We start from the raw sequence: 14,608 nt of genomic DNA, 5'->3' as shown, positions 1-14,608 counted from the left end.
TTAATCACCTTTCACTAAATATGTTAGTCCCTATACATCCACTGACTTAAGAATTCAGCCAGTTCTATTCCATACATGGTTCTGTTCATCTTTATGAATTGGCCTGATTTAGAGTTATCCTATCAATTCATAAAGCCGATATGGAGAGGCCCGAATACATTCCACACACCTATTTACATTTCAGATTCTTGTCTCCATAATAAGTTGTTCAGAGAGCAGTTGAATGGGATTCTGGATCGGCAGGGAAAGGATGGTGGAGTGAAGGAACTGCGGATGGCAAGAGAAGTGGAAAATATTGTCAGAACGAAGAAGGAAGTTTACTTCAGGTTTAGGAAGCAAGGATCAGACAGGATCTAGAGAATTGCAACGTAACCAGGAAGGAGCTTTAGAAGGGAGAGCTAGAAGGGGATGTGGCAGGGCTTTGGTGAGTGGTGATAAGGAAAACTCCAAGGCATTCTGCCTGTACGGGAAGAACTAGAGGGTGAATAGACTGAGGGTAGGACTGATCAGGGATGAATGTAGAAATGGAGCTGGAGTCAGAGGAGGACCTTGATGAATGCTTTGTTTCAGTATTCACCAGTGAGAGGGACCTTGATGAATGTGAAAACAGCATTGGATAGGCAAATATGCTGGAACGTGTTAATGTTAAGACAAAACTTAATAATATTTCTAATAAGAAAAGTTATAACTGCATTCTCTGCCGAGGTTTAGTTGCCATTCAGGCATTGTCTCTCTAGAACTGTATTGTTGGAACAATTTTTACCTTAACAGATAAGTTTTTGCTGTGCTTTTTCTTTAAGTTTGAAAGTGAATGAAACCATGGAAACTCTCATCCTGGTGATTCATCGAGAGGGGGGCACATATGGGAATGTTTCACTGCTTTGCCATCCTCACAATTTAAAAGCACAACTTGGATTGGACTTCAATGTGCAACCAATGGTGAGTTGTAATTTTAAAATAAACATACAAAATGTTGTATATTAATTATTAATTTTCCATAATTTAGAGTATTTGCCTCTGTCAAACTCTTGCAGGTGTGTGCCAGGATGGCTGAGAGGATAATCAGGGTCTCTTCTACCCATTAGAGATATTTATCTGGAGTGCTGCATACACAGGGCCATTAGCATTGTCAATGATCCCTCCCATCAATCCAACAACCCCCTACCATCAGGCAGGAAGTATCATAGCATTAGCACAAGAACTGTTAGGATTGGAAACAGCCCTTCAGCCCTTCAGGCTGAGACTACTGAACTCCTGCCACCACCCAGGTCTCATCATGTCTGAAGCACCAGTAGCACTGTACTGTTTACTTTTTAACTTCTATCATCTATGCATCTTATTATTTGTTAATTTATTTGTGATAATACTTTATGTGTTATGTGCGTGATTGTTACTCTGGGCTGATATAGCACTAAAAATCACAATGAGATAAAGAGCACAATAAATATAAGTACATAAGATAGATTGTTTGTCTATAAAGTGACATTTGGCGCAGGAGCGTCTGTACATAAGGATTGTATTAAAACAAATGTAAGTTCAGAAGTAAAATGCTGGATTGTAAGCTTCTGTATTTGATACAGCTAAATACAGTTTTTTGTGTGATGGCATGAAGATGGTCCCTTCCAAATGAGGTGTAAGATGCTCCTACCCTCCACTGGTCTGCAGGTCACTCATGCGCAAGGTGTAGCACCTGCTCAGCATCCCTATTAGAGTAACGTGAAGCCATGGGAGCGGGTGGTGGATGGTCGTATGAGCAGCCAGTACTTATCACAAGTCCTGGTTATGGGACCACTGATGCCAGGCAGACAGTCTCTAAAGAGTATTGATAATGGCTGGGGTCACCCGTCATGTAAAGACTCTGCCCAGAAGAAGGCAATGGCAAACCACTTCGGCAGAAAAATTTGCTAAGGAGAATGATGGCACACAACATGTCATATTATGAACAAATGAACTACAGGTTTAAATTGAAAATTTCGATCAATTGTTTCCCATTAATCTATGTCCTACTATTTCCCTGATGAAAGGTCTTGGCCCTAAATGTTGACTCTTAAGTCTTCTGCATAGATGCTGGCTGACCTTCTGAGCTCCCTCACCATTTTGTGTGCATTGCTCTGGATTTCCAGCATGTGCAGAATCTCTTGTATTTAAATATTAATTTTGTTGCTCTGTTCAGGAAATCCAGATGAGAGCTTTTAGCCAGTAGTAGGGTTATAGAAAACTACAGTACAAATACAGGCCCTTCAGGCCATCTAGTCAGTGATGAAACATTTAAATTGCCTAGTCCCATTGACCTACATGCCCTCCATAGCCTTCCATACCCTCCCCATCCATGTACCTATCCAAGCTTCTCTTAAACATTGAAATTGAGCTCACTTCTGCTGGCAGCTCATTCCACATTCCCACCACCTTCTGGGAGAAGAAATTTCCTCTCAGGTTCTCCTTAAGCATTTTACCTTTCACCCTTAACCTATGATCTCTCTTGTAGTCTCTCCCAACCTCAGTGAAAAAAGCAGGCTTAAATTTACCCTATCTGTACCCCTTATACTTTTGTATACCTCTATCAAATCTGCACTCAATCTTTAACGTTTTAGGGAATGAAGTTCTAACCTAAACTTATAACTCAGGCCCTCCTGTCCCGGTAACATCCTTATAATTTTTTTTCTGTGCTGTTTTAATTTTATTTACATCTGTCCTGTAGGTAGGTGACCAAAACTGTACACTTTCTGATTTGAATACTGACTAAGCTTGTTTTTCTCTGCCCATAATGCTGTTCTGGAATTGGATCAATATTAATTTGCATTAGTTTATATTTATAAAATCTTTCATCCAATGGATTAGTCTCTGTTGCCATAAATTGGCATAATAATAACTCAAATGCTTAATCTTAGCTTGTTTGAATTCATATCCTCAACCACATACTCTTGCTGGCCACAGAAACAGTGCACTGGATTTCCTTGCCAAGTCTATTCTGATAATACGTTAACCCCTGGAAAGACAAGGACAGCAGAAGTGTTAAAATGTTGCCCACACAGTCTTGTATTTATGAAAATGGCTCCACCAGTAGATTTAAGTCACGTACCTTCCAGACTCTGAGATGCAACACTGTTCCTTGACGATGTGCCGAGGTTTAAATGACTGTAGGTTTCTTCTGCTCGTGGACAAGGAGGTGGCCATGTTGAGTGACCTCAATTATTGACCATGTTGAGCTCCTCAATTATTATAGATGTGCACCACTCCAAAGGGCCACATGAGTGGCAACAGTCCAATTGGTCTTAAGCAAAGTAATTTAACACTGAAAGCAACACAAACACAAAATGCTGGAGGAACTCAGCAGGTCTGGCAGCGTCTGTGGAAATGAATAAGCATCCAATGTTTCAGGTCGAGACCCTACTTCAGGAGTGGAAAGGAAGGGAAATTCGCCAGACTCCTTCTGGTAATTACCTCCCCCTTCCCTCTGCTTCTATTCCCCACTCTGGCATCTTACTCTTTTCCTCACCTGCCAGTCACTTCCCCTGGTGACTCTCCTTCCATTTCTCCCATGCTCCACTCTCCATCCTATCAGATTCCTTCTCCTCCAGCCCCTTACTTTTTCCACCTTCTAGCTAGTCATACTTCCCTTCAAGCTCCACCTTTTGATTCAGTCATCTTCCCTCTTCCTTTCTAGTCCTGATGAAGGGTCTTGACCTGATACACCAATAGTTTATTCCTCTCCATAGATGCTACTCCGGAATTTTGTGTGTGTTGCTCTGGATTTCCAGCATCTGCAGAATCTCTTGTGTCTCAGGAGTGGGCTCACTACAACTGGCTTAAAGCTAACCAGTGATGGGCATTGAGCGATGGCTGGTAAATATCAGTCACACATTGATACCATTATTATTGGAAAATATAAGTGATTTCCAATTTGTGTGTGGGTACATCATTTTGTTTGATTTTGCAGATCATTTATTTTGGTGATGGCGAAAGATACCAAAGCGTAGAGGTTGCAATCTATGATGACGATACTCCAGAAGGGGATGAGGACTTCCTGATGATTCTTACTAATCCCTCTGTAGGATTAGAACTAGGGGCAAGGACCACAGGTAACTTAATAAATATCTGTTTCAAAAGTAACTCGGGACTCTAGACTTTCTGTGTAGGATGGTCCAAGAATGCTTTATCCTTTAAATGGGTGTGTTAGCTTTGTAGATGAATGAGTAAGTGGAATCGTTTACATGAGCTGCAAATAAGGCTACATCCACACTACGCCGGATAAATCCGTAACCGAAGCTTTTTTTCTTTGTTTTTACCCTCCGTCCAAACTAAAACGGCGTTTTCATCCCCCGAAACCCGAGCTTTTCAGAAACGCTTTCCAGGGTGGGTTATTTTTGAAAACGCTGCTCAGGCAGATCAGTGTGGAGAGTGTAACTAGAGACTTCTGAAAACGCTGTCAGACGGCATTGTTTTTGTGAATGCAACCTAACAATTTTAGAACAGATGGCAACGAGACTGAAGCCAGAAGAGTTAGAAATGTACTCATCAAATACTTTGACCCATAACTTACTGAATAAATAAGTATACTGTACTCACTTTGCCCTGTTTTCTGTCCTTGCTCGTATGAAGGTGGTTTACTTATCTATGCAAGTAAATAACAATAGACAATAGACAATTCTCTGACAATAGATGTGTAACAACCTAATGTAACATTGTATGGAAATACAAGATAACACTGACACAAACATGTTTTATACATTTAACAAGGTGCTTTATTAATGCAACAGTTAGTCAGTTTTTCAATGTTCATCGTCAGCCGGGTCAATCTGTCCGTGAACTCCCTGTCGGTTGCCGCCGTACAACCAGTATTTGTTTTTTTTTAGTTTTAAGTTCTCCTGCGTGACAGCCAACAGCTGTCTGTCGTTTTAAGTTTTTCTAGTCTGTAACTACACAAATGCGCACTTTTATGGCGAGATTTGACACCAAACATGTCGTTTGTTTTCGGTAGATGCGTCCGGCACATGCGCAGGTGGAGATTCACTGAAATCTCTGTTTCAGTGTGGATAGAGATATTTCCAAAAACACATAGTGTAGATGCCTATCGTTTTTACTCGAAACATTTTCAAAATTATCCGGTCTTGTGTGGATGTAGCCTAAGAAAGCAACTTGACCAGTTAGACTGGGGGAAAGTAATAAAGATTGTGTGCACGAATCAGAATCAGGTTTAATATTACTGGCATATGTCATGAAATTTGTTGTTTTGCAGCAGCAGTACATTGCAATATGTAATAATTAAAGAAAAAAACTACAACTCACAATAAGATATATGTATATACGTTTGTATATATATGTGTGTATATATATAAAACATTGCAGTAAGTAAGTAGTGTACATGGGTTCATTGTCCATTCAGAAAACTGATGAATAAGGGGAAGAAGGTTTTCCTGAAATGCTGAGAGTGTGTCTTCAGCTTCCTGTACCTCCTCCCTGATGGTAGTAATGAGGAGAGGGCAAGTCCTGGGCAATGCGGGTTCTTAATGATGGATGCCACCTTCTTGAGGCTTCTCCTTTTGAAGGTGTCCTCGATGCTGGGGAGGCTGCTGCCCATGATGGGGCTGGCTGGGCTTACAACTTTCAGTAGCTTCTTCTGATCCTGTGTAGTGTCCCCCTGCGGTGGTGCAATCAATTAGAATGCTCTCCACAGTAAACCTGTAGAAATTTGCTGGAGTCTTTGGTGATGTACCAAATCTCCTCAAACTCCTAATGAAATATAGGGTTACAGTTCATTTTATCATACCATGTTATAGGATCATATACTACATTATGATATAGGATTATAAAACATGCTTTGATACAACATCTGCATATTCTGAGTTATCTTGAAGATTATGACAAACATTTGAGGGAGATTTCTTACCTGTTGGCATTTCTGTTTACCGAATGCTCTTGTTATTGCAGCCACTGTGACCATCTCTGCCAATGATGATGGGCATGGGATTCTGTTGTTTAACAACACTGAGCACTTTTTCCTTAAGGAGCCAACAGCCCTTGGTGTATCAGAGAGTGTTGCTGAACTACACGTTATACGAGAACCACCAGAGGGGACATTTGGGACCATCTCTGTTCAGTACGCTGTCACAAGTGTGAATGGATCTGATCCTTGGCTGGACTTAACGCCTGCACAAGGTCTTATTGTATTGGAAGATGGTATAAGAAAGAAGGTAAATTACTCTTAAAAGTATTTTAAGTATCTTTGGCCAAAACAATAGAATTAAAGCTGTATCTTTGAGATAAATCATGGAAGGGTTAGAGTGGAAATTGAAAAAGAACAATAGATAATAGACAATAGGTGCAGGAGTAGGCCATTTGGCCCTTCAAGCCAACACTGCCATTCACTGTGATCATGGCTGATCATCCACAATCAGCACTCAGTTCCTGCCTTCTCCCCATATCCCTTGACTCCGCTTCTGGGTAACGGTCTACACACAACATAAATGCTTGTATTGCTAAATAATGTTGAACAGGTTAAAGAAACAAACGTGAACCTGACTCGTTGGCCTCATAATAGCATTACGCTAACCGCTACTGTACTGTGCTTAGGTAGCATAGCGGTTAGCGTGATGCTATTACAGCGTGGGGGATCAGAGTTCAGAGTTTATTCCTGGCATCCTCTGTAAGGAGTCTTCACTATGTCCTCCCTGTGGAATGTGTGGGTTTCTCCCAGTGCTCTGGTTTCCTCCAATAGTCCAAAGAGTTAGAAGGTTAATTGGTCATTGTACATTGTCCCATGATTGAGTTAGGGATAAGTAGGTGGGTTGCTGGGCAGTGCGTGAAGAGTCTATCCACGCTATATCTCTAAATAAGTAATCAAAACAAATAATAGTTTGAAATTGAAACTTTTCTCCCCGTTGACCCTCCAAACTGATTTTGAATATTTTAATATTTTTATGAATGTTGTCTCGTGAACAAAGTCAACAGAGAGAAGTACTGTTAGAATTGAAGTAGTCTCTTTATTCGACAGCAGGGATCATAGAGAGATCCTTTCAGAAGAAGAAGGTCTGCTTGACCCTACACTACACGACATTTTATATGCTAAAGATCAAAGGGCGATTCAGGACAATTCCATACCTACAATGCTTCCTTTGAACTGCACACCACCATCCCACCTCCCTCTTCGTACCCACATGGCAGACATCCAAATAATGAATTTAAATCAGCATTGTCTGGTCTTCCAATTAACTCTGGTGCATGGTTCCTAGGGACCCATTGTTCAGAGTTGCATTCTTGATTAAATCTACAGTTCATAATCAGATCTGAAGGCTGGTGGCTGAAGTCAGTTACTGATGTTACTTGTGATACATGCTAACCCCAAAAAAATGCTAACATATGTTAAAACAGATAAATTATTGATAAGCAAGGAGGTGAAAGGTTAATGGTAGTCTAAAATGCATCAGCACATGATCTCATTAAATGGCTGAAGCAGTCAGATATACAGTACAAGTGTTCATATTTTGTATGTTTCCAGAAATAGTGATTATGAAGAAGTACTTCGTAAGGTACTTTCTGATATGAAAAGTGTCGGATGTGTTTGTTAATCACTTTAATTATTACCTTCTGTTCTCCTATTTCTATTACGTCTGCCTGACATCCAATCCAGGCTGACCTGTAGTTTTCTGTCCAAACAGTGTAACATTCCACATCACCCTCTGCTGCCTCACATAGGAATCTTAGGGAAATGTTGAGCGTAGGAGAATGAGGGGTGGTTTGATTGAGGTATACAAATTACGAGGGGTGTAGATAAGATAAATGCAAGAAGGCTTTTTCCACAGAGGTTGGTTGAGACCAGAAATAGAAGTCATGGCTAAGGTTGAAAGATGAAATTTTAAGGAGAACATAAGGGGGAACTTCTTCATTCTCAGGGTGGCGAGAGTATGGAAGTTGCTGCCTATGTAAGTGTTGCATTTGGCTTTGATTTCAATGTTTAAGAGAAATTTGTATATGTACAAGGATTGGAGGGGCTATGGAGGGCTGTTCAGGTGCAGGTCTTGGAAGATTTATAGTTTGGTGCAGACTAGATTGGCCGGAGGGCCTGTTTCTGTGCTGCAGTGTTCTATAATTCTAAGGTCAACCTAACCCTTCTCTTGCTCAGAGCACTCCATTTTTCTTTCATTCATGTGCTTATCTAAGGGTATTAGGATATGTTGTTTTGGTTTTGATGTAGTGTGAATTTGCTTCAAGTTTAAAAGTTGGCTTCTTAATTAAAAGAACACACACAAAATGGTGGAGGAACTCAGCAGGCCAGGCAGCAGCTAGAGAAGAGAGTGCAGTCGATGTTTCAGGTCGAGACCAAGGCCTGCTGAGTTCCTCCAGCATTTTGCGTTCGTTGCTTTGGGTTTCCAGGATCTGTAGATTTTCTTGTGTTTGTGGCTTCCTAATTAAATTCACTTCAGTGCTCCATCTAGTGGCCTAGTTGTGTATTTGTATATGGTAAGATGCCCTGTGCAGCTTGGTAAATTAGTTTGTGATTGTCACATGTACCGTGGAACAGTGAAAAGTCTTTCTTTTGCACGCCAATCACACTTGAGGTATAACAAGGTAAAGCAATAACTGAATTCAGAATAAAGTGTTACAGTTCCTGAGAACGTACAACATAGGCAAATGTTAAAGTGTAAGGTCATCTTTATGTCATAGAATTAATTTTTTATATATATATTTGGAGATCATCATCATTTCGTGCCGTGTCGTATGACATGGATGATCATGGTATTTCCATGACCATTACTGTTCTCGGCAAAGTTTTCTACAGAAAAGATTTGCCCTTGTCTTCTTCTGGGCATTGTCTTTACAAGAGAAGTAATCCCAGCTAATATCAATGCCCTTCAGAGATTGTCTGCCTGGCGTCAGTGGTCGCATAACCAGGACTTGGGATATGTACTGGCTGCTTGTACAACCTGCTCCCATGGTTTCACATGACCCTGATCAGGTGCTACACCTTGCCCAAGGATGAGCTGCAGTTGGTGGAAGGAAGGAGCACCTTACACCTCCTTTGGTAGAGACCTATCTCCACCCCACCACTAATATTTGGAGATACACTAGGGGATCCAGCCCTTCCGGTCCAATAAGCCCCCACTGCCCATTTACACTTCCTAACCTATTAGTCTGTACGTCTTTGGAATTGGGAAGCAAATTGGGGCAACCGGAGGAAGCCTACATGGTCATGGGGAGAATGTACAAACTCCTCACAGAGAGCAGTGAGAATTGAACCCCGATCACTGGTATTGTAAAGGCATTAAGTGAACTACTGGCTGTGCTAAAGAACAGAATGATTACAGTAGGTATAACTAGTTGATGTGCAGAGAGCGGATTGCAGTAGTTGCTATCTCTGATGCCTTTGGCACTGCCTGGCACCTTGGTTTGTTAGCAATGTGTCTTTTGGTTTATTATTGTCAACTATGCAGTTATAAATGCCATCTGGAGCGCTGTGAACAGTTTTACCCCTTATCTGAGAAAAGATGTGCTGCTATTGGAGAGGGTCCAGAGGAGGTCCACGAGAATGATTCTGGGAAATGAAAAGGTTAATGTATGAGACGTGTTTGATGGCTCGAGGCTTGTACTCGCTGGAGTTTAGAAGAAAATGGACGGGTATCTCATTGAGAACTATCAAATATTGAAAAGCCTAGATAGAGTGTATGTGAAGAGGATATTTCCAACTGTGGGTGAATATAGGACCAAAGGGTACAGCCTCAGAATAGAGGGGCAATGATTTAGAACAGAGATGAGGAGGAGTTTCTTTAGCCAGAGGGTAGTGAATCTGTGGAGTTCATTGCCAGAGACAGCTGTGGAAGCCAAGTCAGTGAGTTTATTTAAAGCTGAGGTTCATAGTTTCTTGATTAGTCGATGTATCAAAGGTTATGGGGAGACGGCAGGATAATGGGGTTGAGAGGGATAACAAATCAGCCACAAGGGAATGGTAAAGTGGACTCAATGGGCTGCATGGCCTAATCTGCTCGCGTGGTTCATCTAGGCAGATCATGCCATAGAAAAGAACACAGAATATAGTGATACAACATGAAGTACTTCTTGCACTGTGTTTGACCTACTAACCTGTATATCCTTAGAGTCTGGGAGGAAACTGGAGCACTTTATCATTAATTTGTTTCCTTAGATTCTGCATATTTCTGCTATATTGGACGAAGAGTCAGAGATGGATGAAGAATTCCTGGTTACTCTGTTCGGCCCTACAGGAGGGGCAAGACTGGGTGACAGGACAAAGATACACATCATAGTCCTTCAGAATCAGGCACCACTTGGACTTTTTAGCATCTTCCCGTTAGAAAACAGGTCAGATAAATCTAATACAGAACTACTTGCATTAGAAGTTAAGGATATTTTTGGGATCATTCTGCACATTACCGCAGTAAAATTAATTTACAATTCAAAGGACCACACTTTCAAAATTTGACCTCTATTTGTAATCAGTAGATTTATCATCCAGCAAATAAGCATATTATAGAACATATCAATTAGTAGTAATGGTGTTTATTTTAAAATGAATATTTCCTAGATTCTGCAATGGTGTAATTTTTTATAAATGTCCTTGGTGAAAGTGTAGATGAGTACATTAGTAAGTTTACAGGTGAAACGAAGATTGCTGGTGTTGTGGATTGTATAGAATACAGGCAACTAATAAAATGGGATATCAGTTGCAGATATGGGTGGTGAAATGGCACATGGCTGCCAAGTGTGAAGTGTGCAGCTTGGTAGGTCAAATGCAAAGAGACACTACACTATTATGGGCAAGATCCTTAAAAGTGTTGCTGAGCAGGGGAATTTTGATATCCAGGTTCAGAGCTCCCAGAAAGTGGCTGGCTACAGAGGTTGAGAGAATGGTTATGAAGGTATATGGCATGCGTGCCTTGAACAATAATGACAAGTATGCCATTTCCCTTCTTATTAGGCTGCAGTATAACTTCCTGATATTTGTATTGAGCTCAAAAGTCAGGAAGTTATACTGCAGCCTTACAAAACCCAGATGAAGGGTTTCAGCCCGAAATGTGAGACTGTTTATTGTTTCCATAGACGCTGCCTGGCCCGCAGAGCATTTTGGGTGTATTAGTTATAAACCTCTAGCTAGGCCACATCTGGAGTATTGTATATAGTTCTGATCACACCATTGTAGGAAGAACGTTGAGGCTTTGGAGAGGGGGCAGAAAAGGTTGCCTGGATAGAGGGCATGTGCTATATTAAGAGGCTGGACAAACAAAGTTGTTTTCTCTGGAGTGGCGGAGGCTGAACGGAGATCTGTTAAGGTTTATAAGATTATGAGAGGCATAGATAAAGGAGAGAGATTCAGGAATGGTTCTGGAGGACTGGAAAATTGCAATGTCACTCCACTCATTAAGGAGGGAAGGAGGCAGAAGAAAGGAAACTACAGGCCAGTTAGTCTGATTTCAGTGGTTGGGGAGATGGTGGAGTCGACTGTTAAGGATGTGGTTTTGGGGTACTTGGCAGCACATGATAAAGTAGCCCATAGTCAGTATGGTTTCCTCAAGGGAAAATATTGCCTGACAAATCTGTTGGAATTCTTTGAGGAAATGACAGGCAAGATAGACAAAGGGGAGTCAGTGATTGTTGGTTATTTGGAATTTCAGAAGGCTTTTGACAAGGTGCTGCACATGAGCCTGCTTAACAAGATATGAGCCCATGGTATTACAGGAAATATACTAGCATGGATAAAGCAGTGGCTGACTGGGAAGAGGCAAAGAGTGGGAACAAAGGGAGCCTCTTCTGGTTGCCTGCCGGTGACTAGTGGTGTTCCATGGGTGTTGGTGTTGGGACCACTTCTTTTTGCATTATATGTCAATGATTTGAGTGACGGAATTGGTGGCTTTGTGGCCAAGTTTGCAGATGATACAAAGATAGATGGAGGGGCAGGTAGTGTTCAGAAAGAAAGGAGTCTACAGGAGGATGTAGACAGATTGGGAGAAAGAGCAGAGAAGTAGCAAATGGAATATAGTTCAGGAAATTGTATTGACATGCACTTTGGTAGCAGGATTAAAAGTGTAGACTATTTTCTAAACAGGGTGAAAACTCAAAAATCTGAGGTGCAAGGAGACTTGGGAATCCTTGTGCAGAATTCCCTAAAGGTAAACTTGCAGGTTGAGTTGGTGGTAAGGAAGTGAGATGCAATATTAACATTCATTTCAGGATGACTACAATATAAAAGCAAGGATGTAACGCTAAGGCTTTATAAGACATTGGTCAGACCGCACTTGGACTATTGTGAATTGTTTTTGCCCATTACAATGCCAATAAAAAGTCATCCCCCCTTGGAAGTTTTCATGTTTATTGTTTTACAACATTGAATCACAGTGGATTTAATTTGGCTTTCTTTAACACTGATCTTTCACCTCAAAGTGATCTAAGTTAATCACCAGTATAAAACACAAAATAAATAATTACATGAGTATTCACCCCTTTAATATGACACACTGATCATCACTGGTGCAGCCAGTTAGTTTTGGAAGTTATATAATTAGTTAAATGGAGATCACCATGTGCAGTCAAGGTGTTTTAACTGATTGTAGTAAAAATACACCTGTATCGGGAAGGTCCAACTGCTGGTGAGTCAGTATCCTGGCAAAAACTACACCATGAAGACAAACGAATACTCCAAGTAATTCTGCAAAGGGGTTATCGAAAAGCACAAGTCAGGAGATGAATACAAGATGGGGCGAGGGGCGAATGCTTTTTATAGGCACTGTATGTAAGAAAAATATGCTGGCGTTGGAGAGGGTCGTGAGGAGGCTCATGGAAATGATGCCGGGAATGAAAGGGGCAACATATGCGGAGCTCTGGGACTGAACTCACTGGAATTTAGAAGTATGAGAGGGAAACTCATTAAAACCTATCGAATAGATAGAGTGGATGTGGAGAAGATGTTTCCTATAGTGCTGGAGTCTAGGACCAGAGGGCACAACCTCAGAATAGAGGGATATCCATTTAGACTAAAGATGAGGAGGAATTTCTTTAGCCAGAAGGTGGTGAATCTGTGGAATTCATTTTCACAGATGGTGTAGAGGCCAAGTCATTGGGTATATTTAAAGTGGAGGTTCATGGATAAAAAATTTTCCTGTTCTTTGTTCTAATGGGACATCCTTCTATTCTGAGATTGTGTCCTAGACTCCCCCACTACTACTGCTTTGTGAATCAGAATCTCTGGTTGATGTATTTCCAGGTGACTGAGTCTAATTGTGATTCCCCCAGCAGCTAATGTTTGCGTGAGGCATCCATTTTGGTCCATGAGAGTAATTCTAAACACAATATGGATTTGCACTGTTTCCAGCATTTTGTTTGTGTTGTTTTGATTTCCAGCATCTGCAGTTTTTCTCTTGTTTGTGAATGGATTTGCACTAGAATTGTTTTACATTCTAACATCAGGAACATCTTAATGATCCCTGTTATTTTATTTAGGACTCGCACTCTGACCTTGGAGGAAGACAATAAAACATTGTATTTTAATATTTCTCGAAGTAATGGTTTAGAGAATAGAGTGACTGTGGACTGGGAGACACAATCTGGGACAGCATTTGGAATAAGTGAGTTGCATTTTTAGAAATAATGTGTAGAAAAACTGCTGCAAAAAGGTTCAACATAATTCTGATGAAGTCCTGGTGAAGGGTCTTGGCCCAAAATGTCAACTGTTTATTCCCCTCCATAGATGCTGCCTCGTCTGCTGAGTTCCTCCAGCATTTTGCGTGAGTTACTCAAGAGCAGTCCTAAGTCTTACAAGCTCGAGCCAAGGAGCTGAACAGAAAATATGTGTCATATAATCCAATCACATCCTTGCAATATTAGAGACCTCAATTCGTAGTGTAAAATTAGTTATTGAAGGATGGAGCTTTAAATTCCATAAACTCATGAACACTATTTCATTATTTGTCTTTTGCACTATCTTATTTTTAAAAAATATTTATTATTTAGAGGTACAGCAGTGTAAGAGGCCTTTCTGGCCCAATGAGCCTGAGCTGCCCGATAACACCCATGTGACTAATTAATCTTTGGAAATTGGGAGAAAGCTGACGCACGTGAAGGAAAGGTATACGGTCATGAGAACATGCAGACTCTTACAGGCAGTGGTGGGAATTGAACCTGTATTGCTGGTACTGTAATAGTGTTACTCTAACTGCTATACTGAGTTGCTGCCCTCTTTTAGGAACAGCAACTTCCTCTTCACCATCAGATTTCTGAACTGTCCACGAACCCTCAAACACTATCTCACTATTCTGCTTTTGTGAGCTCTGAGAGGAAATTAGCAATGTATATCGTGACATCCTTAACAAAGCTAACAGCTCAAGAAAAGCTCAGAAACGTCGCATGTACTTCCCCTCTTTAAATGCTGACTGACTTGCTGTGTTCTTCAAGCATTTGGTGTATGTTTCTCAAGATTTCCAGCATCTGCAGAGTTATGTGTGTTTAAATATAATTAGAGTCGTGGAGCCATAGAAAAGTCCGGAACAGAAACAGGCCCTTCAGAGAGGCTGTTGGCTCAAGCAGTTTCTCTACCCAAAGCTCTTGGAGATGTTACTGAAATTTACGGATTGGACTGTAGTGTATATTGTCCTCTTTCAGTTCTATG

At 41.0% G+C, this 14,608-nt stretch overlaps 1 protein-coding gene across 1 annotated transcript in view; it reads left to right on the top strand.

The window, feature by feature from the left end:
* Nucleotides 1-14,608, top strand: part of adgrv1 (adhesion G protein-coupled receptor V1) — a 539,532-nt gene that overhangs the window by 210,525 nt on the left and 314,399 nt on the right. Inside the window, exons 41-45 of the mRNA XM_059969328.1 lie at nt 801-939; nt 3,938-4,079; nt 5,929-6,191; nt 10,136-10,311; nt 13,444-13,568. Coding sequence (XP_059825311.1) covers nt 801-939; nt 3,938-4,079; nt 5,929-6,191; nt 10,136-10,311; nt 13,444-13,568 — 845 coding nt within the window. The remainder of the gene's footprint in view (nt 1-800; nt 940-3,937; nt 4,080-5,928; nt 6,192-10,135; nt 10,312-13,443; nt 13,569-14,608) is intronic.

This window comes from Hypanus sabinus, chromosome 5 (genome assembly GCF_030144855.1).
Source record: "Hypanus sabinus isolate sHypSab1 chromosome 5, sHypSab1.hap1, whole genome shotgun sequence".
In the NCBI taxonomy this organism is placed as follows: Eukaryota; Metazoa; Chordata; class Chondrichthyes; order Myliobatiformes; family Dasyatidae; genus Hypanus; species Hypanus sabinus.
Note: the sequence above shows the minus strand (reverse complement) of the source record. Positions and strands in the feature narration are given on the sequence as shown.